The following is a 23,620-nucleotide window of genomic DNA, read 5'->3' as shown; positions in this document are numbered from 1 at the left end:
GTTCAATTTTTGACTTTTAGCTCCACCAGGCTCTACTGACTCCTTTTATGGTCCTTAGTAATTGTGCAAATTTTGGTACCGATCGGTTGTGTCTACGGACCCTCCAAAAATTTCAAAGTTTATTTGAAAGCTTGTATGGAAACTCGATTAACATTGAAAATAAATTCTTAAAAAATCACCTCATCAATCAATTAATCACTATAAGTTATTCTTCTATAGAACACTATAAGTTATACTTCTACTGAACACATTCGGGGAACATTGCAAGTTTATGCAAATTCGTTGAGAAAAGTTATTAACTGAAGAAGTAGTATGACTTCAAAACAAGTGGATTTTATTAGTAACCATAGCAACCCTGTTTGAATAGCTACATCCTTATACAAGTGTAAACCAGACTCGCCACCCACCGCTCGCGTATGGCAGATACAGCTAGTCAAACAGGGTTGCTATGGTTACTAATAAAATCCACTTGTTTTGAAGTCATGCTGCTTCTTTAGTTAATAACTTTTTTCAGCGAATTTTAATAAACTTTTAATGTTCCACGAATGTGTTCAGTAGAAGATTACCTTTAGAAATATATAGTGTTCGGATTAATTGATTGATAAGGTGATTTTTTAAGAATTTATTTTCAATGTTAACCGATTTTCCATACAAACTTCCATATAAACTTTGAATTTTTTGGAGGGTCCGTAGACACAACCGATCGGTACCAAAATTTGCACAATTACTAAGGAATCAGTAGAGTCTGGTGGAGATAAAAGTCAAAAATTGAACCAGTCTATTGCTCAATCACCTAGGACACATGGAACTGAACCAGTTAGCCAATTTGGCCAGACACGATTTATAACCATCAATTGTTGCCAAGCTGTTTGCCTTTCTCATACACACGAAGACAAATTATATAATCATTCTAAAAGTTGCTTATCTAATACTGAGAACAATGTGATCTTTTTTTTTTTAGAACGAAGATAAGAAAATGATGCAAACCATATTTTAACGGAAAATAGGGTAATTTCGGGAGAGATACAGCGTCAGGAGAGATGCCGCACTCTCTATATCTCGTATATGGGGTCACTTTTATACGGTAATATATTGCGAGATAGTATTTCGAAGTATTACAACACTGGAGATGTTAAATAATCCTTATTATTAACTAACGAAAATTTTATTAATGATTATGTGCGTCCAGTTGCATAACGTAGCATCGCATTAAAATTTCGTTTTTATAAATTGTTCGATTGTTTTTTGGTAAATCATGTATCGGTTGAATAGCTGGGACCTTTCATAAGGCATTCTGACCATGAGTACAGTCATCTATAATTTCAGAGGAAACTGTCGTCGTGCGGCATGTCTCCCCTACAATTGGGATAGAAGCCGCATCAAAATTGCGGGTAAGATGCCGCATATGATGGCGACCGATCCATAGTTAAAAAGCATTTTTTCACATCGGAATGTCATTAAACGAACATTTGCGTTAGGTATAGGTTCTTAACTGATATATGAGCAACAAAAAAACACCTTTACCAGGCCAACATGGGTACCCGGGTACCCACAAATTGAAATGCTCATAACTGTGGATTCCATTATCCGATTTGGACACTTATTTTCTTTGGATTCAGGAACTTTTTGATATGTAAAATTGAACCGTATGAATGGATCTGGTGCTTGGTAATTCGGATTTTTCGGGGTAATGTTCCAGTACTAGGGTATGATTTGTAAATTTTTAAAATGTCCTAGCAATATGAGTATCAAAACGCTTCAAATTGTCTCGGATGTCTGTTATTTATTATTAAGGGACCCTATGGCAATTTAAAAAATGGAATTGGAATGGAATGGCCACTCACGCCCCCATACGGGAACCTGCTCCGGAATGTCCGTTCCGGGGTCAAATCACCAAATGGTTCCAAAACCACGAGATACAGCCTACTGATGCAATTCCAAGAATTTCGATACCCATATTGCTAGTATTACATTGAAGTTCAAATATAGTATCCCAGTACAGGAACCTACTTCCGGAAATCCGGATTCCCGGGAACCAAATGAAGTAACCCGATTGGTAAAATACCAAGTCCAAAAGCGGATGAGTTCCTGAATCCAAAACACCCAAAAGCATAAAAATCGGTTGGAAATTACCTTAGTTATTGGCATTTCAGTTTTGTGGGTACCCGGATACCCACGTCGACCGTAGTAAAAAAAATCAGGAGCCCCTCCTAACCCCCCCACCCCCCCTTACTATACCAACAATATTATTTACCCAAAAGCTTGACTTAGTGAAGTTCTAAGATGTCACAAAGTTTCAATTTCCAGCTATGGATAAAACATAGGAATTTCATTAATTTAAACCTAAAAAGGTACCCGGGTACCGCGTCGGATACATAACGGTTAATAAGGTATATCCACAAACTAACGGACCCAACACAGCGACATATAGGATTATGAGTCTATTTATCTTTATATTTAAATGGGCGATATGTATCTACATATTAGTTAATATTGGGATAAAAACGAAAATAGTTATATTAAATCATTGTTGGGAGAAACAGCCAAAAACTGCGTTTAACCGTTGTGTGTCCAACGCGGTACCCGGGTACCTTTTTAAGTTTCAATTAATGAAATTCCCATGTTTTGCATATAGCTGGAAATTGAAACTTTGTGACATCTTAGAACTTCACTAAGTCAAGCTTTTGTGTTAATAATATTATTGATATAGTAAGGGGGGGAGTGAGGAGGGGCTCCTGAATTTTTTTACTACGTAACAGGCCGACGTGGGTACCCGGGTACCCACAAAACTGAAATGTCAATAACTAAGGCAATTTCTAACCGATTTCGACACTTTTGGGTGTTTTGGATTCAAGAACTCATCCACTTTAAGACTTGGTAAAAATGAATCGGGTTACTTCATACGGTTCCCGGGAATCCGGAAGCAGGTTCCACTGATGGGATACTATTTGTGAACTTCAATGGAATACTAGCAATATGGGTATCAAAATTCTTGGAATCTTATCAGTATGCTGTATCTCGTAGTTTTGGAACCATTTGGTGATTTGACCCCGGAACGGACATTCCGGAGCAGGTTCCCGTGGGGCCGTGAGTGGCCATTCCATTCCAATTCCATTTTTCAATAGGGTCCCGTAACAATAAATAACATACTTCCGAGACAATTTGAAGAGTTTTGATACTCATATTGCTAGGACATTATTAAAATTTACAAATCATTCCCTAGTACTGGAACATTGCTCCGGAAAATCCGGATTACCAAGAACCAGATGCATTAATCCAGTTCAATTTTGCAAAATCAAAAAGTGGACGAGTTCCTGAATTCAAAACATCTAAAAGTGTCCAAATCGGTTAAAGGAAGCCATAGTTATTAGCATTTCAATTTGTGGGTACACGGGTACCCACGTTGGCCTGTTAAAGGTGTTTTTTTTTGTTGGACACATAACTGTTAAGAAACCCTACTAATTACTTAAACTTAACCGTTATACAAGGTTGCAAAAGAAAAATATTTTTCTAATGTCGAATTAAAAATGTTTCTAGAAATGGTAGTACCCCTTAAGAAAAGTGTAGGTGCTAGCCGATTTATAGGTTTAATCAAACTTCGAGAAACTCAGCCGGACATGGGTGGACATAGGTCACAAAAAACATCACATCAACAAGAGCTAAAAATACTTTTGTTCGCTATTTTCCAGTTTGTGACCACAGTGCGGCGTCTCACCCGCACATGCGGCGTTTCTCCCGCAATGACCTTTTTTAAAAAAAAATGTTCGTGAAAAATTGATGAATTTTTTTTCATGACAAAAACCATTTCACAGTATTTTAGAAACTTATCGCAATTGATAAAAATGTTTTTTTTCGAATATTGAATGGTTTACTTTGATACAGGATCGATTTTTAGAAATGTGCGTCATCTCTCCCACAATTTATTCTACACGCGTTGAGTTCCTACGTATGAATCAGTAATTGCTCTTTAGTCCATGCCGGTCCTATCTGACAGTTTCTGAAATTTCCTAACCTCAAAATAAAAAAATATATCAATAACAGTTTAATTGGATCTGAGCTCTGGTTCTGCAAATATGTTTTTGTGAGTTCTATATGAGCGAACATGCTTTATAAAACCCGCGTTAAATACATTGAAATGTTAAAAAAGTGGTATCAACTTCACGTGTAAATTCCGAGTGAAGCTTTTTATTGTACGAGTCTATTAAAGCAACCTTGACCTAAAAGAAACAAAAATGTAACCGATTCTTACATAGTAGTTTTTCTTATCCGACTTTTAATATTGAATGAAACGACATACGGATTTTTCAACGGCGCTTGTGGTTAAGTGGTAAGCGTGACCGCTACTCATCCCAGTTGTCTGAGTTCAATCCCAACCGAGGTCGTTAAGATGTTTCTGAGGTGAAAAAATCTGTCGTGTCACGTCTTCCTTCGGAAGGGAAGTAAAGCCGTTGGTCCCGGTCCATGAGTTGATGGGTCGATATCTAGTCCCCAGATAGTGGAGTCACCTCTCTGGTGTCGGTCTTTGGCTTCGTAGCAGAAATAAGCTGATGGAAAATAACTAGAAGATGAAGAAGAATTCGCACCCTAGTACTTACTAACAAATATCGTCCTCCCGTGATATTTGTGGAGTGCGCAGTAGGTATATATGGCCTCTAGCAAAAGCAAGTATCGGACTAACATTGCTTCCGTTTCCTTCCGCGATTTACGTTCTGGCCGGCGCCGATATTGATCAATAAACACTTTAGGATTACCAGAAGTTGCACGTTGAAAGATGTTTCGCTACTCCCAGGCATAATTATCTACTGATTCCCTGTGCAACTTCAGCTATTCCAGATCGATAACGGAGTAGCAGCCAGGGGTAGTCGCACAAGCTCAAGTTGAATGAAACGATACACGGAGTTTTCAGTAAAATAACTATTAATTTACAACCATTTTTATACTGTAGGTTCTTTCTGGTTGACTTTTTTCTAGAAGAACTTTTTAGGCGATTATTATACTGAAGGACGTTTGATTTTTACGTGCAAATTTCGAAAATCCACTACTTCAGTTCTTCGGCAATTATTTACGAACGAAACTGTATACACTGATCAAAAAAACACACAGGAATACTTTCTAATGACTGTCATTCTATAGATAACAATTGCAATTATTCTACTTCTGTATCGATTTTGTTGGCTATTTTCGGCAAATTTAGGACTAAGAGAAACGAAAGCAAATGAAATTGAAAGACGGATAAGTATTCTAGAGTGAATCAGTTATAAACTTAGAACGGAAAACTAGGACTAGGCAGGCTCATATGGACGTGATCGAAAGGAAATGTGAAGAGTCTTTTGCCTTCTGCTAAGTAAGAGTTGGGCGTTGCACCCAAGTCGACCGCATGGTCGGGAATGGCGAATAGTTTTTATCTTGGGACTATATGGCTGTATAATTTATTGTTTCAAACTTGATTGTGCCAATAATGAACTGATTTTTTTCGTGTATAGAAGAATGAACTGATAGGCCATAACTCCGAAAACCTTGATTTTTTGCCTTTCTCAATAGAAAGGTATTGCAATTGCTCTGAAAACCGGCTTTTTAACGGAAGGCCGAGTGACATATACCATTCGATTCAGTTCGTCGAGTTCGGAAAATGTCTGTGTGTGTATGTATGTGTGTATGTATGTGTGTGTATGTGCGTCTGTGTGTGTGTACGCGAACACAATCTCACTCACTTTTCTCAGAGATGGATGAACCGATTTTTACAAACTTAGTCCCAAATGAAAGGTGCAACGTTCCCATAGGCTGCTATTGAATTTCTAATGGATCCGACTTTCGGTTCCGGAATTACAGGGTGATGAGTACGATCACGCAGAAAATGTCGATTTTAGGAAATTCTGCAATGAATGTATAATGGTGAAATTTTTTTCAAAATGTGACCACAACTGCTTCGATTTGTAGTACTAGGTCATTAACAGCCATTCAAAGTCTCTTTGGTCACATTGGCCACCACCATCGGTTCCGGAAGCCCCGGCGGAAGTATCCAAATTCAGACTAACAGTCACATCGGTTTCTCGGAGATGGCTAGACCGAATCAACCAAACTTAGTCTCAAATGAAAGATGTTGTGTCCCCGTAAATGGCTGTTAAATTTTATCCCCAACCGACTTCCGGTTCCGGAGTTACGGGTTGTGGCGTGCGATCACATAGCAAATTGTGATTCAAACCGATACTCCAATGGAAGCAAAAAAGGTAAAAATTTCGCTAAAATGTCTCTCAAATAACTTAGCTTTGCAGTTCTAGGTCACCGACGGCCAAACAAACTTTCGTTGACTACATTGACCACCATAGACGGTTCCGGAAGTGCCCGGGAAAAGCGGCCATCTTTCATAACTAGCAAACTCATATCAGTTTCTCGGAAATGGTTTGGCCGATTTTCACAAACTTAGTCCCAAATGATAGCTATATTATCCCCACAGACGTCTGTAAAATTTCGCACGGATCGCTTGTATGGTTCCGGAAATATAGACTGAACGGTCCGGTCACACATGAAATTCCCATATAAGCCGGAACTCAAAAAAATTTTCAAAGGGGGGACCCCATGAAATTTCAGAAATCGAATTCGTATTTTTGATGCCAAACATCTTTAAAATGCATGAAACGTCGAGATTTTATGTTATCACGATTTTTTTTTTTTTAAATCGACTTTTTGGGACTGCCGATTTCGCACCTTTTTGCCTTTCTCATATAGAAAGGTTATGCAATCACTCTGAAAAACGTCAACCTAATCCCGGCCCGGAGGGCCGAGTGTCATATCCCATTCGACTCAGTTCGTCGAAATCGGAAAAAGTCTGTATGTGTGTGTGTGTATGTGTGTATGTGTATGTATGTGTGTGTATGTGTGTGTATGTATGTGCGTATGTGTCAAATAATGTCACTCATTTTTCTCAGAGATGGCTGGACCGATTTGCCCAAATTTAGTCTCAAATGAAAGGTGCAACCTTCCCATCGGCTGTTATTGAACTTTGGATCGATCGGAATTCTGGTTCCGGAATTACGGGTTTCAGAGTGCGGCCACACAGAAATTTCTCATATTAACTATAGGAAAAATTAAAAAATAGAATTTTTATTTTTGATGCTAAATGTGTTCAAGGTGCATGAAACGTCGAGATTTGATGCAAACTCGAAAAAAATTGACGACGATTCACTTTTTTGGATTTTGGCACATTTTTGCCTTTCTCATATAGAAAGGTTATGCAATCACTCTGAAAAACGTCAACCTAATCCTGGCCAATTTTTTTTTTCGACTCGCATAAGGTTTCTGGATTTTAACAGGGGCGTAGTTGATGGTTTACGGAGAGGGGTTACACCCCCCCCCTCTACTGTTCACTCCCCTCCTTTAAAAGTCTCCTTAAATCACCCCTCAGACCACCAAGCCCTCATACCCCTCCCTTTCAACCCCATCATCTTTAAACCACCACTATATCACAAAGCATACCAATTTAAGCTGGGGAGTCGTTCGTTCATGGGACTTTCGCCCTCCTCACATACCCACCCCCGCATGACAAAATGAGTTAGCAAGCAGATAACATTGATCTAATGCTGATTAGGCTAATGGAGTATGATATTTTTTTGTTTCAAGTGTTTCACCGTCGACACGTAGCTCATCAAGTTCGTGGCTGGCATGCCATTGTGTATAAGTGCCAAGTGTACTAAGAATGTAATGGACATTTCCACAATTATGTTGAACATAAAAGCCTCCGTGCCACAGTTTAGAGAAATGAGAAAGGCACAATTGCACCGCTAGGTGGATTAAAACAGGTTTTTTTTAATTCAACTTGGTTTTTCTATCTTCGATAGTACTACCAACGAACTTTCTTTCGCATTTTCTAATAAAATTTGCATAAAACACTTTTAAAAAATTACGAACTTAGCTCACTTTTTCGCCACAACTTTGTATATAACCCCTTAACCCTTTATCTGCTACCGCAGGATTCAGGATATTGACGAGTTTCGCGCCAACTCGTACAAATGTTGCCAGCACTCTCTCAGATATTAATGAAATTTTCTGTACATAAAAACTTTGTCACAAAAAACCATTTTGCATACTTTGTTTTCCCAAAAATGATCTAGACTGTCTTTTGAAAAGGGTCAAACTTTTACTGCCATTTTTTTCCAATGGCTATAGTCTAAAATTGATAAATCCTACAAAAAAATGTTTTAGAAGTGATTTTCACAAAATCAGTCAATTTTTTTAATAAAAATGTTGAAAAAAATTCTTGAATAAAAATTTTGGAAAAAAATCTTTTACGCTGAAAAAATTCGATTTTAAAAATTTAAAGTCGAATAACAAAATAACCCATCTTTGATTTGGATGAAACTTTGTTTCAAGATAGGTTATAGGATGTTCCCTACCTACCGTCAAAAATTCAAGTTGGGCACTTTCATGGAAAAACAGTTATTTGAAAAAAATTAAGGGTTGTGTTCAGGACACGACCAGGGCGACATTGAAAATGTAGTGTGCAATAAAATTCGCGGCGTCGGCGCTAAAACATGATGATGAGTTATGTTCTATCAACGACCATGCGGTAAACTTGGGTGGAAAGCCCAACTCCTACCAGCAGAAGGCAATGGATTCTTCACATTTCCTTTCGATCATGACCATATGGGCCTGCCTAGTCTTAGTTTTCCGTGTTATGTTTATAACTGATTCGCTCTAGAATACCTATCTTTCAATTTCATTGCTTTCGTTTCTCTTATGTCGTTTTTGTTTTTACCTGGAACTACACCGGTGTAGTGCAAAAAAAGAGACAGACTGATTACACCTAAGTTTGAATGAGTGTAGCACCGACTACTACACCGTTGTAGTCCAGCAAACAAAATCAAAAACAACATTAGTCTTTAATTTGCCGAAAACAGCCCGCAAAATCGATATAATAATTTAAATATCGCACGTTTACTCTCTTTGCGGATATGGTCGAACCTGGGATGGGACGTGCAAAGTGAAATAAAGTAACTGTTTCCGCGAACCGGCAATGGCCTGTCATTGCGAACCGGACCTTTCTTGATGATTTTCATTTTCTTGTAATGAACAGTGGCTGGGTAGTATCGAAGACTACATATTAAGAAGACTGATATCTCTTTTCTTCTCCCACACAAACGAGAAGCGACAGAGGTCACATCGCCTCTTTTGGAGGAAGGTAGGAAGCTTAATGTAAAATTGTATATGTATGTGTGCATCACTGTGAGAAGTACCACCTTTACCCGCAAGTGGCGTTGCTGTTACTGTCTCCAGATTCTGGACAGAGTTGTCAGTCTTCTTGATATACAGTCTTCGGTAGTATCGTAATATCCTGGGTATATATAAGGTGTTTTTAGAAAATATATTTTACATGTTGCTAGGATGCATATGCATACACAGAAACAAATATGCAAAATGCAACGATAGCACGTGCAATTTTATTATTCTGCTCAACAGTTATGATTAATGATATTTTACACAGCTCAGACAAACGATAACATAATTCATGTCATGTTTGAGCTCTATTATTTTCGCACAAATCTGTACATCATCGGCAGAAATCTATGCCGCATCGGCACAGCATTATCATCGACATTTGCTTGAAATTATTTTGCAAGCGGATTTATCGCTGCAAAATAACATCAATATCGGGAGGGAAAAAAGAAGACCGTCTTCGCATGTCCCGTTCCAGGTCGGACAAAGTATTCATTTTGTCAAGTAGTCGTTGACAACCGGGTTGTCAAACATCAATTGAGTTATTTGATGTCACGTTTCGATTTTCGCTTTACCATTTCGATCAATGCATACCGTTTTAAACAATAGCCAGGGGCCATGCATAAATGACGTAGCACTTTAGGGGGTAGAGAAGCAAATTTGTGACGAGGGGGAATATTGTGACAAAATGTTACGAGGGGGGGGGGGGGGGGGAGGGGTCGAAATTAGTCGAAAAAAGCTACCTCATTTGTGTACGGCCCCAATGGGTAGGATTACGCTATGGGTCGAGCTAACTAGGGCTCAACATTTTCTATTCGCACAAATTTTAATCTTTTTTGCGGAACGAGAACCTAAATAAATCGAAATGAGCAAAAGATTGTGCCGGTGTAAAAATACCGAGTTTCAAAATGTTCAATCGGTCAAAACAATCGGCCCTTCAAATTAGAGAACCGTCGATTTGCTTTTTGTCAGTTTAAAAACTCTAGTGTCGCAAAAAGCAACGCGGTATTAGAATCATCGCAACAGCATGCTGACTAGCACTGACACTGAGTGCCGTAACTCTCCAGTTGTGGTGTGCAAAGCAGTACACAACGCACTGCATAATTTAAATATATCTGTCGGCTACTGCTATCGGCTCCACTCCGACGTTCGATCAAAGAATGAGCGCGCCTAAGCAATGCTAAACATTATATATCCGAGGGTGACGTCATCGGTGAAATCAATACAGCTAATCAGAGCCATGGAAATGAGACATCACGAGCGCTTAGCCGCAGGATGCCTAGACCTGTCGTCTTACCTACCCCCAGCGGTAGCAGTGATCAAATGCAACACTCATCGCAGCGCATTGTCAACATGCCTGATTGCTACTGCTGTTCTTTACGGCCCGACGTTCGACGGGAGAATGAACTCGCTCGAGGAATGATATTCTTTAAATAGCCGAGGATGGCGTGATTCATAGAAGCGTAGTGTGCTGGGTGCTCAAATCTGTCGTACGAGACGCTATAGGCACGATGTTACTTGTCTGGCAAAAGAGCAACAACTGATTCAAACAGGCACGCGGCACATTTATTTACAACTTTTCGTGTTCTTTTTTTTTATTAACGTGATTTTAAATTTTAATTCATTCGTCACGCTAACTTTTCGTGTTCGTTTGAGTCACTAAGGTGCTCCCTATTGACGGCTCTGCCGGGGATAGATTGACTGATGTATGGGAGTTTTAACATTTTCCAAGATCTATTCATTTTGCTCGTTTTTCAATAGTGTGCTATTGAAATACATAAAAACACTTTAGCAATAAAACATAACTTCGAATTGTTTGGTGATAGCCAGCCGGAAATCCGTCATAAATAACAAAGTTATTACCGTTCAAAATAGTGACGCAAAAACGTGACATCGTTTGATTTTAGATTTTAGAATGACAGCCTGCCCCAAATAGTGCAGTAAGGCATCTTTAATGTCAAAACCTAATTTTTAACAATAAGTGGATTGATTTTGGCTAGTAGTGTAATTAAACTTCTAATATAACTACTGTTTACTATCAGTTTGAAACTTCCTTTACAATCATTTACACTGATTTCAAAAATTTTAAACACCAATTTAATTTTACATGTTGCACCGGCGCAAATCCGTCAATACTGGTTGTACTATATTTGTCCGCGAAAATATTTGGGCTCAAGCTTTGATACTTTGTAATAATGCTGTCAGATGATATGACTAGAGTAGAATGGGGTGAAATAGGTATGGGAGTACAACAGGTACAGCGCAAATTTGTTAGTTGGTGGTTCGCTAGTTGGGCTGTTCGTTACTTGGGTATTCGCTAGTTGGGGCATGCCCCAACTAAAAGAAACTCTTATTTCAAAACTGAAAGCCAAAAACTGATTGAAGTTTGAAAGTCATCGATTTCAAGGGGCTTATTGGTTGATTTCTGTGGCGATCTAGAAAAAAAGCATGCTTTGAAATTCAATGGAACTTAATTTTTTGAATTCATATTTCGGAATGTTTTTAGTGAAATAAATGTGTTAGATTTTTCCAGCTGTCAGTTGCCCCAATTAACGGATACGATTCGCTAGTTGAGACGCAGTCATAACCCAACTAACGAATTTGCGCTGTATAGGCAAGGGGTGAGCCACTTAGATCAATGTGCCATACACACTGTATCACCTACGATAACACGATATAAGATTACGATTCACAGTAATACACGCTCATTTCACTCGTTACCACACCACAATGAGGCACACTTTTGACAACTCAAAAACTGTCAACAAAGTGTAGTTGAATAATCATAGTAACCATTGCTCTTTACTGAACACCATGGCACATCGTGGCACTTTGCAGTTCAAGCTACCACGCTGTTTTTTTGTGAGCACAATTCGATTTGTGCTTAGCGACTCACTCCTTGGGTATAGGGCATTATCTTTGCTATGTTATTGCAGAGGTCGCTCATGTTGCGTGAATTAGAACAATTTGAATTAGAACATCGTTGACGACTGTCATTTTGGCTGTTACCGTGGATCAACTGTATTAATTACGGCGTCGTTTGTGTTTTCACGTGTTGTTCTGTGAAAACACATTGTCTTTCGTCCTCACTACAGTACATTTCTCGATAAACATATGATTACGGCTTAAAAGACAAAATTCTCTTTGAAAAGAAATTCCGGACAAACTGTTACTGGCTAAACACAGTTCATAGCAATTAATGAAAGAGAAAACTTTTCTCTTTTGTTTACTACCAACATCTGTAATTGGCGAGTAACGGTTTGTCCGGAATTTCCTTTCAAAGAGAATTTTGACAGTTGGCTTTTAAGCCGTAATCATATGTTTGTCGAAATTTATTCAATTTAAAAAAAAGTCAAGTGAGTTTTTTCTTACGTAAAAATTAATGCTTAATATAAGTATTGTTTTGGTTTTCGATATTTTTATTTTTGAAAAAATACGGTCATCAACATGAAGCATACGCTTGGGGGCACGATAGGTCAACCGTTTGGGGGCACTATAGAACACTACTATATTGTAAATTTGAATTATTTTGACAGGGAAATTGAGCGTAATTTCGAGCGAAAAGCACCAAAACGAACTGAATAGTACATAAAAAATGCAATTACAAGATGGCACCAGTATTCGATCAGCTTCTAAAAAATTCAAGGTTTCGTTCAAAACATTACTTGCTCGTATCAAAGGAAAGTGCTCGCCGTCGATGAAAGATATCAGATATTACGTCAGATATTTCGCGTGAGTTAACAATATAATAATTTAAGGTGTTGTTGAAGTAGATAAACTAGTCGGCACTTTGTTCGGCCAGCAATCGCTATACGGAACTTGTGTGCAAACTTGGGTACAATGGTGATTCACGCATGCGAACCTGTATGCGATGGTGATTTTCAACGTATTTTCATTTAAATGCTTACACAGGTTTTTCGGGAAAGTTTGTTCTAACTTATATGTCTGTTTCTGTGATATAAGCTAGAACAAACTTTCCCGGAAAATCTGTGTAAACATTCAAATGAAAATACGTTGAAAATCAACATCGCATACAGGTTCGCATGCGTGAGTCACAATTGATTCCAAGTTTGCACACAAGTCCCGTATAGTGATTGCTGGCCGATCGGAGCGCCGGCCAGTGGCAAGTTGCTACTTGCTGTTGTCATTTCAAAGTGACAGTTTTATTTCTTAATCAAGTTGAAAATTTTACTTGTATGTCAGTTCTCAGTGATTTAAGTGGTACAGAAATCTTCTTTTCATCTTATGGGTAACTCTTATATTGGTTATTTCAGTCTTTTCAATTTGCATTGAAATTCTGATTTACCGATTTTACGGAATTGGTTGGTTTCTTATACTAGTTATTGTGAAATATCTTTTTAAATATACTCGAGTACAAACTTTGAAAAAAGTATTCCACTATACAAATATTTGAAAGCCCTTTTAAATACATACTTGTATTATACTACATACTACACGGATTCGAATAAGCCCAACTGATAATATAGTGAAATTGAAACAAAAACCTTTCGCGAAGTCGTAAGTAATTTATAATAGTCGAAATGCGAGTTTTGCATTTCAGAGAAAAATATTTTGATTTTAAATTCCTTTAAATTGGTATTTATTGATTTGATCAGTCGTAGACAAAAAACTAGCATTATTGATCGATGTTTGCTTTTATCATCAATACATAAAAAGTTTGAAATAAATCTGAACGCCTCATTCAAAAAAATTCAAAACGTCTTCGTAGACTTCTGGGGAGCGTTGGGGGGGGGGGCTGTTAAAGTCTGCTTGGATCTACTAGGACGGAGAGGGGGCGGTCAAATTTCCGTCTACGTGGTTTATGGTTTAGCCCCTTAATGGTTTCATCAATTTCAGGCATCTTTGCACAGGCTCTGCATGCCGTGCAAAACTGCAAACAAGAATACGACCGTTGAAAATGTTTTCTCAGGATGTGTTTTGAACGATGACCTCGAATGAAATACAAAGTTCTTAACATTATGCATTAACCCTCAAAAAGGCAAGCGGTCTTAGAGGCCCGCCTAGTTACAGTTCTCTAGTTTTAATGAACTTGCAATTTGAAATACAAAAGATCGAGCGATTCTCTCACTCATTCTCGATTTTTGATTTCATGGGGTGTTAGGAGCGAAAGTCAGAATTTTAGCTTGTCTTTTTGAGGTTTGAAAACGAGTCTATTCTCTATTGCTGTGAAAAATTTCAAGGATTGTTGTGTACCCCGCAAACTACATTTTCAGTTCATATTACAAATACACTGATAGGTTACAAAACATACTAAAACACATTTTTACCGTAAACGGCACTAAAACTACAACACAATAAATCGCTACTCTTTTCTGTCTATTACAGGATTATTGGACACATCATACCCATCATTATGAGGATTGAACACATTCTGGAACCAAAATCGCAAAGCTTAAGCATACTATTAACACACAAATATTATATTCTTTTCAATTATCCATTTTCATTTATAAAAAACACGACTTGAAGCCAAAATGAATGAAGCCGATATAAAGTGATACAAATAATTCTTTTTTTTTTTGCTTTGCATTGTCCATATATATTCAATAAATAATAACTAGCTCTTTCAAATTCCGGAATGATCAAATCATTGGCACAGGTGAAGCAGCACCAGGACACCAGTTTTTCGTCTTTCCATCCTTGAATTCGTTACCATCGACGATCCATGGAATACGCATCTACAACGCAACACTATGGATCCGGCTCGAGCTAAAAGTCAAAAGCCATGACACCGTGTGGGCTCCGTTTGGCAACAAAAATCTCATTTTGTGGATTTTCCGGTTAATCAGTGGTTCAAAGAATGTACTCAACGATGAAGAGGTAGGTAGCAAAGGGTCTGTAATCACGTTACATCACATGGTTGAGGTTCAAAAGGAAACATTCCCCTTCTTATCTTTATAATGTTCTAGACCATATTGCTACTATGAATAAGTTTGTCGTATCCAAGATTTCATCCAAGTCGTCCAGTTGACTAATTGTTGGAAAATATCCATGAAATTTAGTCGCCAAGTTTTCCAAAAAGAGTTGTAGATTTAGGATTACGATATGTTACCATATTAAGGGTGACATCAAGCTGATCGAAAAACAAATATATTTATGATCGGATAAAGACGGTTCAGTTTCATTTGGAACCTGTCAATTATTCATCTCATGCGAACTTCTTTCAGAACAAAACGTTATAGCTAACACCTCATCTCTCCCAGACCTCGCAAAAAGGGGTGGGCAGAGCGTAGTTGGAAAATCGATTGATCGGGTAATGAGTCTATTTTCGCCATGTTTCTTGTATCACCCTACTTATTTAAAACATTTAGTTAGAGCGGCTTCAGTCATCTTTGTTCGACGCATTAGCTCAAAAGGCAGGACGACAATTGGGACACTCGATTCGAGTTTTCGTTGCGCCCATATACGAGGATTTCATCATTTTCAGGCCATTTGTGTTACTAGATTGGTTCTTAAAAGCGAAGTAAAGCTTTTGATGCCAATTTATACACATTCCATCGATTGTAGACCGAGTAATTAATGAATTAGTAAGATACCCTCTTTAATAGAGTGAAAACAGGCACTTTACCCTACTCAGTACACCATGCACTTATACACAATGGCTCACCAGCCACGAATTTGATGAGCTACGTGTTGACGGTGAAATACTTGAAATACAATAATAGTATCTTTAACTAGCTTGATCAGAATTAGTTCAATGTTGTCTTCCTGCAAATTTATTTTGGCACGCGGGGGTGGGTATGTGAAGAGGGCGAACAATTGAACCACCCCTCAGATGGTAAGGTAGAGGGGTATTAGGGATAGATTATAGTTACTATATTCATAGTTAGGCGGAGACACTGAGCGGAGCCAATTGAACATGTCAAATGGCGGAGCCAATCGAGCATGACGTCACATAATATGTTCTCTTTGGATGTATATGGAAAAGGTATTGTGATTATTGTCATAATTATTTTACTCTTTTCTTGTGTTATCGAGTGCAGAGAAACGAAAAGAACAAGATTTTTTTTGTAACACAAAGAGATATTCGCACAAGTATGAAATCATTTCATCAGATCTGCGAATTGGTTTTCCATTCGTACATGTGAAGTTCTTACTCACGACGACAATGAAATCATTAAGCTAGAGCTTGAACATTGGCATGGGTTGCCAGTGTTTTCTTCCTGGAATAAGAGCTGCCAGTTTTCCGGCTTTTGTGTCCGCCTAACTCTATATATAGGAACTCTAGGATAGATGGGACGATGGTCTAAGTTGGGGGGGGTCTTGTAATGAGGAGTGTTCTAAGGGGGCTTTAAGACGGTGATGACGGAGGTGGGTGTGATCAGTGGTCTTCGTGCATCCCTAACTACGTCCCTGTTAAAATCCAGAAACCATACCTCAGTCGAAAACAAAATCGCCAGGATTGGGTTGACGATTTTGAGAGTGATTGCATAACCTTTCTGTATGATAAAAGCGAAAATGGTGAATTTGACATCATAAAAGTTCCCCTTGTTGCCGAGAGTAGAGTGAGAGTGAAGTAATTTTTACGTATACCTAAATACATCACGTGGTTTCCACAACCACTTTAAAATGATATCACACTTAAATCGTACGTAAACAAAAACGAACAAAATGGCCCGAAAATCGGAATGTATTCCTATCGAAGTTCTCAAAACTGAAATTGTTCAAAATTGTTCTTGCACATTAGTGGGTGTTTCTATATCAAAAATCTCGATATATACAATTTGATCAGATGTATCAATGGGTGCAAATTTGTCGGTCATTGGATCTGGTGAAAAAGTTTAAAGTATGCTGGGTGCAGAAACTAAAGAAACTCTGAACATTGGTAAGTTATCCGGGGCATCAAGACCGTCCTAGGTGCCCAATATGATCAAAGCGACTGCAGGTCTAAGTAATTTAACACCCATTTTAATAAGTTTTGCATCATCTAGATATAGTGTTATCAGTTTATATATGGATTTACTGTATGGCTTTCGTTTGAGATTAATTTTGAGAAAATCGGTTGGATCATCTCCGAACACCCAATGTGCCATTGTTTGTCACATACATACAAACACACATACGTACAGACATTAGCTGAACTTGACGAAGTGAATCTAATAGTAAAAGAGTTTCAGCCTTCCGGGCCACTTTTAACCAATCGATTTTCAGGGTGGTTGCATAACATTTATATAGGAAAAAGGCAAAAAGGTTTATATAGGATATTCACTTGTGATCGGTTTCTTTTACTCATAGCTCCGGAACCAATATTGCGTTCAAATTAAATTCGATAGTAATTAATGTGAATACTTTACCCTTCATTTAAGACTAAGATTCTGAGAATCGAGTCAGTAATATATGAGAAACAGGTGTGAATGTAGTTTCGGAACTTGGCCATTTCCTCGAAGCACGAGGCATTGCACGTGGGTAAGTCATGCCTGTCTTGTTGTAAGCAATGAAGGCAGTGTTAAGTAACTTCCCAATATAGAAGTTTCTTTTATGGAATACGGTTCTTGAACCAATGCTATGGAAGCTTTACCTTCCTGTCCAAGCCGAGATAGCTTCATAGTTGTTATACGTTTATGCTGAAGATTGATTTGTGCTACTCTAACCATTGTTGATTAGAAAAATGTACATTTCATTTCCAACATATATTGCACAAGAACTAGAGAACACCAAACAAGTTGAGATGTTAACGCGTGTAGCGAGCTATATCAGGTTTAAATGGGACAAAATCATTTGTTTCCCACGATTTGCGAAGAAAATAATGGTCCACTGTGTCAAACATTCGCATAACACAGTAGGGGCAAAATTCACAAAGCTCCGTGCGCGACTGGCATACTTTATACCCTCCAACCATCAAGTCCTCGGCGCGGAACTATACCTTGATATGGGGACTCCTACTTATAGTAGCCTCCTACGACATGGGAGCGATTCTTGATCGGATGCTACACGCAGATTTACAATTCTAGAGAAAATTTTCAATTGGACGTAAGTAACAATGAGAGATTCTCTTTGAGGTCTTTCTCTCCTGTTCATTACTCGGCCATTTCAACATTTACTAGTCTACTCTTTGCATAATATTGTAGTAAAAACCGTCGGCTTTCGATATGTACTGGAAAATTAGTACAAAGTGTTGTAATGACGTCGTAATAAACGAAAGAGAAAGTAAACAAAGAGAGGTTCTCAATGTTACTTACGCCCTATTGAAAATTTTCTCTAAAATTATTTAAATTCATTGAATGAAAATTGAACATATTCAGCCACATTCATTTTTAATATTCAGTTGCGCAACTGAAAATGTCAAACGAACCTTCATCCATGCAGATTTTTCATTCGTCTCCGATTATTACACGAAGCAAACGTGCAGCAACGAATCAAACGCATCAAAGTAGGCCCAGGCACAACGAAAGAGATGATAATTGTTATCTTATATGCTTTACCGGCATTTGAAAACCTAGATAATTAGTGAAATGAATATTATTGTACGATATTCAACTAAATGAATAATAAGGATTTTGAAATGAATATTTTTTCTATTCACCACGAGTCGCATCAGGTTCATTTTCAGCCGTCAAAAAAGAGCCTCGATTATTTTTAACTCTGGCCACACGACCTCTGGGCAGGTTATTCTGTACACCTCGAAATTAGATAAACGAAACCCAACAAAACTTCACCGAAGTACCATCAACCGAAAGTCTCAACAAACCCCCCGCCAACAAAAATCCGGCAAAATAAGGCCAATCATCGGCGAAAAAATCGGTGCGTAGAGCAAACTTTCCACTGCGTGTAATGCAGTATACTGGGGAGTTCACCCGGCTTTTCCCAGACTCCGTTCGCCATTGGGAATATTTTAAACAACAATATTAACCATAATACGGATCGCATGACACCATGGAATTGGGGTTCCCTGTTTGGTGGGTTTTTACCACCGGGACAGGTAGTCCGTAGTGTAATTCTTAGCCAGTTGAAACAACCACTACCGACATTACAGGTTATCTAGGCTGTTCGAAGCAAGAAGCTAACATCGAAGGACAGCTTCCATAGATGGCCGAACAGCCGGCAACATACACGGTGTAAAAAGACTGTTTTTTCGTTTTCGATGTTCATATTATTGTTCGTTCGTCCTTAACACTCCGGCACTCGCGCCGATTCACAACTACGAATATAGGGTTAGAAATATTTCATGATATTTTCCAAACCGAAATTACCCTAAGGTTAAAACATCTATAATCGCAATCCAAAAAAATATATAAGTTAGTCCTCCTAATGGAGAAAAGTGGAGACAAAACGCACATCTTCGAGTAACATGGGGAAACGTGCAATTCGATCCAATTCATTTTGATTCTTGATGACATCAACGAATTAGCTGGAACAGTATTGAGCTATAACGTGTAATTTTCCTTTTCTTTTCAACAGGAATTTTCCAAGCATACTGCCATGGTGGCGAAGCACACGATATCGGTGGACAAACTAGGCTGGCAGGAAATCGATATAACGAACGCAGTTCGCACATGGCATTCGGAGAAAACCAACGATAGTTTACGTCTTTTCGTCGATTGCTCCGGTTGCGGGAACAAAATTACCATTCACTTATTCGATGAAAATCAAAACAAAGTAAAGGAGTCATTTTTAAAAGCGCAGAAGATTAATCCAAAAAAGAAACCAGAAGGTTTTATCGACTACAACCGACCTTATCTATTCGTGAGCCTTGCCACTAATCACGTTAAACGTCTCCGCCGACGTGCACTCGATTGTACTGGGGCGCCAAACGAAGCGTGTTGCAAGCAGAAATTTTACGTCGACTTCAAAGCCCTTAAGTGGGACGATTGGATCATACGACCACATGGATACTACGCAAACTACTGCAAAGGAAGCTGCCTGCTGCCGGACAAATTTTCTGCAGAATATCAGTACGTGGTAGACGAATACCGACGACAAGGCCAGGTCACTGGCGTTCACCAATGTTGCGCCCCTACGAAGTATTCGCCAATGTCACTCATTTTCTATGGACCGGGTTCACGTGTCATCAAACAGGATCTTTCAAAGATGATTGTCGAAGAATGTGGTTGTCCTTAATTTTTTTATTCATTCATTTGCTACCATTTTTAACAGCTCAATTCACTCTTAACTATTTACAACTATGTAACAAAGCGATTTAAAAATAAAAATTCCATTTTGCTACTTACACAAAATCGGCGTAAATCATCCAATCATTGATCCATTTTCAACCAACTTTTCTCTACTTTCAATACCAAGATGAAAAAGGCAGGTAAGTGCAGCAGATTGTTCTGCATACTTTTTACTTTTCTCCCAGAAAGAACTACTGTATTTGCCGTCACCCACCTTCACAATTGCCCTAAATAGTTTATCCATCTGTAGGACCTCATATTTAGGCAACTTGAGACCGTTCTTTGTCGTATAAAGATACAATTTACTTTTAGGGAGCTCCTTGTCTGAAAGTTTTATTGTCAATTAAAAAACCGTTGATTAAATTCATCAGTCTACTCACCATCGGCATAATTAACTCTAATAAAACTAACGTTGTGCTCAACTACATCGCTCCACGTTTCATTGTCGTAAATTTTCATTTTCTTCGCCGGGTGGTTTTCATCCTGTACGTTCGAATCAAGCTGCGGACACGCTTGTCTCCTTCCACGCAATCCAGCATTATGATACTCCAACTGCTTCCGCCTACAGTAGGATCCCATGTTCCAAACCTCACTGCAATTTAGAGTTGTATAAAATTATCACCTACAAGCAACATTTATCACATATTGATCCCACCAAATTTGCTCCAGAGTCTGACTGTCCAAAAATTTACGTCCCATTGTTGTTTCCTGAAGATCCCTCAAAATCATTTGTATGCAGTACTTGGTATTGGAAGGAGAATTATCAAAGTCTACCGACAACCGCAAGCACTCATGGATAACGTCTTCAATCGGCAGAGGTCCTTCGTCTCGAAACACAGAACAATTCCACTGAGCAGCTCGAGCAATCATAACGCTAGCTGCTCCACAATCATCCCGAAACTTCAATATATCGGACCGCTTGTGAATTTCTTGAGACCCACCGTTGGCGATAACTGGGATTTTAACAGCTTTCGCTATCTCCCTTATAACATCTAAAATATCTCAATATTAGACAGAAAAATGAATTATGAGTAGTTTGGAAACCTGTATGAACTGGATGCCGTGGTCGTTCTATTTTCGTTCTACCATGCACGGCAATCGCTGCAATACCTGTGCTCTCCAATTCTGTAGCTGTTCTAATGGTTTCGCTTAACTCGGGCATTATACGAATTTTACAGGTCACCGGTATATTCAAATTTTTCACCAACGTTGACAGGATTGTCTTCGCCCGATCCAGATCGTACAGCAGAGCTACCCCCATCCCACCTTTTATAGAAAAGTCTTTCGGGCATCCCATATTGATATCCAAAGCGGCCACATCCTGTTGTACCTTTTTGCCCACTTGTAGCGCTCTTTCAGCATTGGCGGTTCCCAACTGGAGAACCACTTTTCCTTTTTCTCTTTCGCACGTCCTGAAAATGATGCAACCATCCGTCTTATCCACATAGTCGACCGTTTGTAGTATATCTAACAAAGAGATTTAAATATTCAAATAATAAATTTAACGTTGTTCAAATTATCTCACCATTAACATGCCGTTCCGCCTTTAATAGCTTCCAATCGATGATCTCCTCTGTGTAAACAATATCGGCTCCGTATGAAAGAGCCAACAATCTCATCGGCAAAGTTCCCACGCGTACCATTGGTGCTAGAATGATTTTATTGTTATAATCGATGCTGCTTTTCATATTGTTGATTTGGGCGAAGTAACCCTCCACAAAATACTATAGGATGGCTTTTCAGGAATAGATAAATTCCAACAATCCCGCTATCGTTGAAATCGCGTGCATTACTAAAGAAAAAACGTAAACAAATGTCAAGGAGAAGAATTAATCAGAATCCATCTCATTTACACTTGTCAACTCACTGTACACGATTACATAAAAAAATCTATTTTGTGGCGATGAACAGATAAGTACCCAGTTTTCAGTTATATTCGAGTTGTTCTAAATTGGGTACTGTTTCGAATGATTCCAAAGCTTGATCTCGAAAAAGAGTCAGGTTTCCAGTCAAACCATTCGGAATTTGATTCGAAATCCTGAATGGAGTCAGTATGGATTCAAAATCAAATGCAACAACCGATTCCGACTCAGAATCGGTTGTTGCATTTGATTTGGAATCCATACTGACTCCATTCAGGATTCCGAACCGGTTCCGGGATGAGTTTAACTGTCAGTACAGTACAGTCGTGATTCGCTGGTTGGACACTTTTTAACTGGACCGCTTTTTAGTTGGACTATTGGTTTATTTGACGTCTAGGACACCAACACAGTTGCAATGTATATAAACAACATTCATATAACGCGATGTTTACAATTCGTCATCTGATTTAACATCATTCAGCAAAAATTCCACCCGATTAAACCTCAATCTCGCACTAACACAACTGCATATGGAATTTCCAATTGTCCAACTAAAAGCATCTGAACGTCAAAATCTCATGCCAAATTAACTTTGACAATCTATCTAACAATCTTTTACACTAATAATGTCTTCTTTGGACAGTTTTTGACATTTGTCAGTCGGTCCAACTAGCGAATTAAATTCGTTAGTTGGGCATAGACTGTGGCCCAACCAACGAATCACGACTGTATTAGTATTTATCCTTCAGACAATCATTGAACAACAGATGCGATCTAGGGGCAGATCACTCTAGGAATGTAAAACAAATTTGCGTCAACTTAGAAAAAATGCATTTAATTTCCATTTTTGCATCAACATTGCACTCCCTCGCAGAAAAGATTACTTAACAATCGTCCTACGCTGATCCACTTTGTTCGATGTTTTGTTGAATGTAGGGCTGGTTTTTTGTAGGGTTTTGACGTCTTACACGCAATACAAAATACATTGCACGCAACGCAAAATGCATTACGAATCTCTATTTTGATGGAAAGAAATGCATTTAATTTCGCTGATTTTTAAAAATGCATTACAAGTGATCTGCCCTAGACAAACTCTAGAAAGAGAACTGCGGAGACTCCATTTTGGATCGATTGGATTCGCGTTTAGCTATCAAAAACGAATCCAATCGAACATTGCCTATCCTTATAGCATTGGACGTGTTACCATACAATGCCGGGGCATACGTTGCGAAAAATACTGTTTTTCTCTCCGCAGTTCTCTTACTAGAGTTTTTCTAATCTGCCCCTAGGATATGATGGATATTAACCCATGAAAGAATTTCATTTTTCTTTGGTACTCGTTTTTCAGATTGGCTACAATATATACCTCTCGTTGAGGCTTGATATCACAAAATTCGGCATGTTGCCAAATGGCAA

The 23,620-nt window shown here is 38.5% G+C and overlaps 3 protein-coding genes across 4 annotated transcripts in view; 1 reads left to right on the top strand and 2 right to left on the bottom strand.

Annotated features, from left to right (window-relative positions):
* LOC131676189 (inhibin beta chain-like) overlaps window positions 1-20,387 on the top strand; it is a 40,675-nt gene extending 20,288 nt beyond the window's left edge. The window contains exons 2-3 of the mRNA XM_058955312.1: window positions 14,831-15,051; window positions 19,630-20,387. Of these exons, the coding sequence (XP_058811295.1) occupies window positions 14,831-15,051; window positions 19,630-20,289 (881 nt within the window). The 3' untranslated portion in view covers window positions 20,290-20,387. The remainder of the gene's footprint in view (window positions 1-14,830; window positions 15,052-19,629) is intronic.
* The window catches only part of LOC131676155 (scoloptoxin SSD558), a 431,501-nt gene that overhangs the window by 280,914 nt on the left and 126,967 nt on the right, over window positions 1-23,620 (bottom strand). The gene's annotated exons all lie outside the window — the stretch shown is intronic.
* On the bottom strand, window positions 20,275-22,158 carry LOC131676137 (tRNA-dihydrouridine(20) synthase [NAD(P)+]-like). Of its 2 annotated transcripts, XM_058955270.1 has the most exons (6): window positions 22,054-22,158; window positions 21,868-21,990; window positions 21,387-21,809; window positions 20,998-21,334; window positions 20,723-20,934; window positions 20,275-20,666 (listed from the first exon to the last, which is right to left on the bottom strand). In XM_058955270.1, the coding sequence occupies exons 2-6, from the start codon at window positions 21,983-21,985 to the stop codon at window positions 20,416-20,418; spliced, it is 1,341 nt and encodes a 446-aa protein (XP_058811253.1). In that variant the 5' UTR covers window positions 21,986-21,990; window positions 22,054-22,158; the 3' UTR covers window positions 20,275-20,415. The 2 variants fall into 2 exon arrangements, with proteins under 2 accessions (XP_058811253.1, XP_058811246.1); XM_058955263.1 differs by having other exon boundaries at window positions 21,868-22,156.

This window comes from Topomyia yanbarensis, chromosome 1, assembly GCF_030247195.1.
Source record: "Topomyia yanbarensis strain Yona2022 chromosome 1, ASM3024719v1, whole genome shotgun sequence".
In the NCBI taxonomy this organism is placed as follows: domain Eukaryota; kingdom Metazoa; phylum Arthropoda; class Insecta; order Diptera; family Culicidae; genus Topomyia; species Topomyia yanbarensis.
The sequence above is the reverse complement of the archived record's forward strand: the minus strand, read 5'-3'. Positions and strand labels throughout refer to the sequence as shown.

Excerpts from the sequence above, each read along its gene's own strand:
- LOC131676137 (XM_058955263.1), bottom strand. The coding sequence starts at position 22,030 with ATGAAAAGCAGCATCGATTATAACAATAAAATCATTCTAGCACCAATG. Across the intron at positions 21,810-21,867 it reads GGCGGAACGGCATGTTAATG|ATATACTACAAACGGTCGAC; the intron begins GTGAGATAATTT and ends TCTCTTTGTTAG. Across the intron at positions 20,667-20,722 it reads TAGAGTTAATTATGCCGATG|ACAAGGAGCTCCCTAAAAGT; the intron begins GTGAGTAGACTG and ends TAAAACTTTCAG.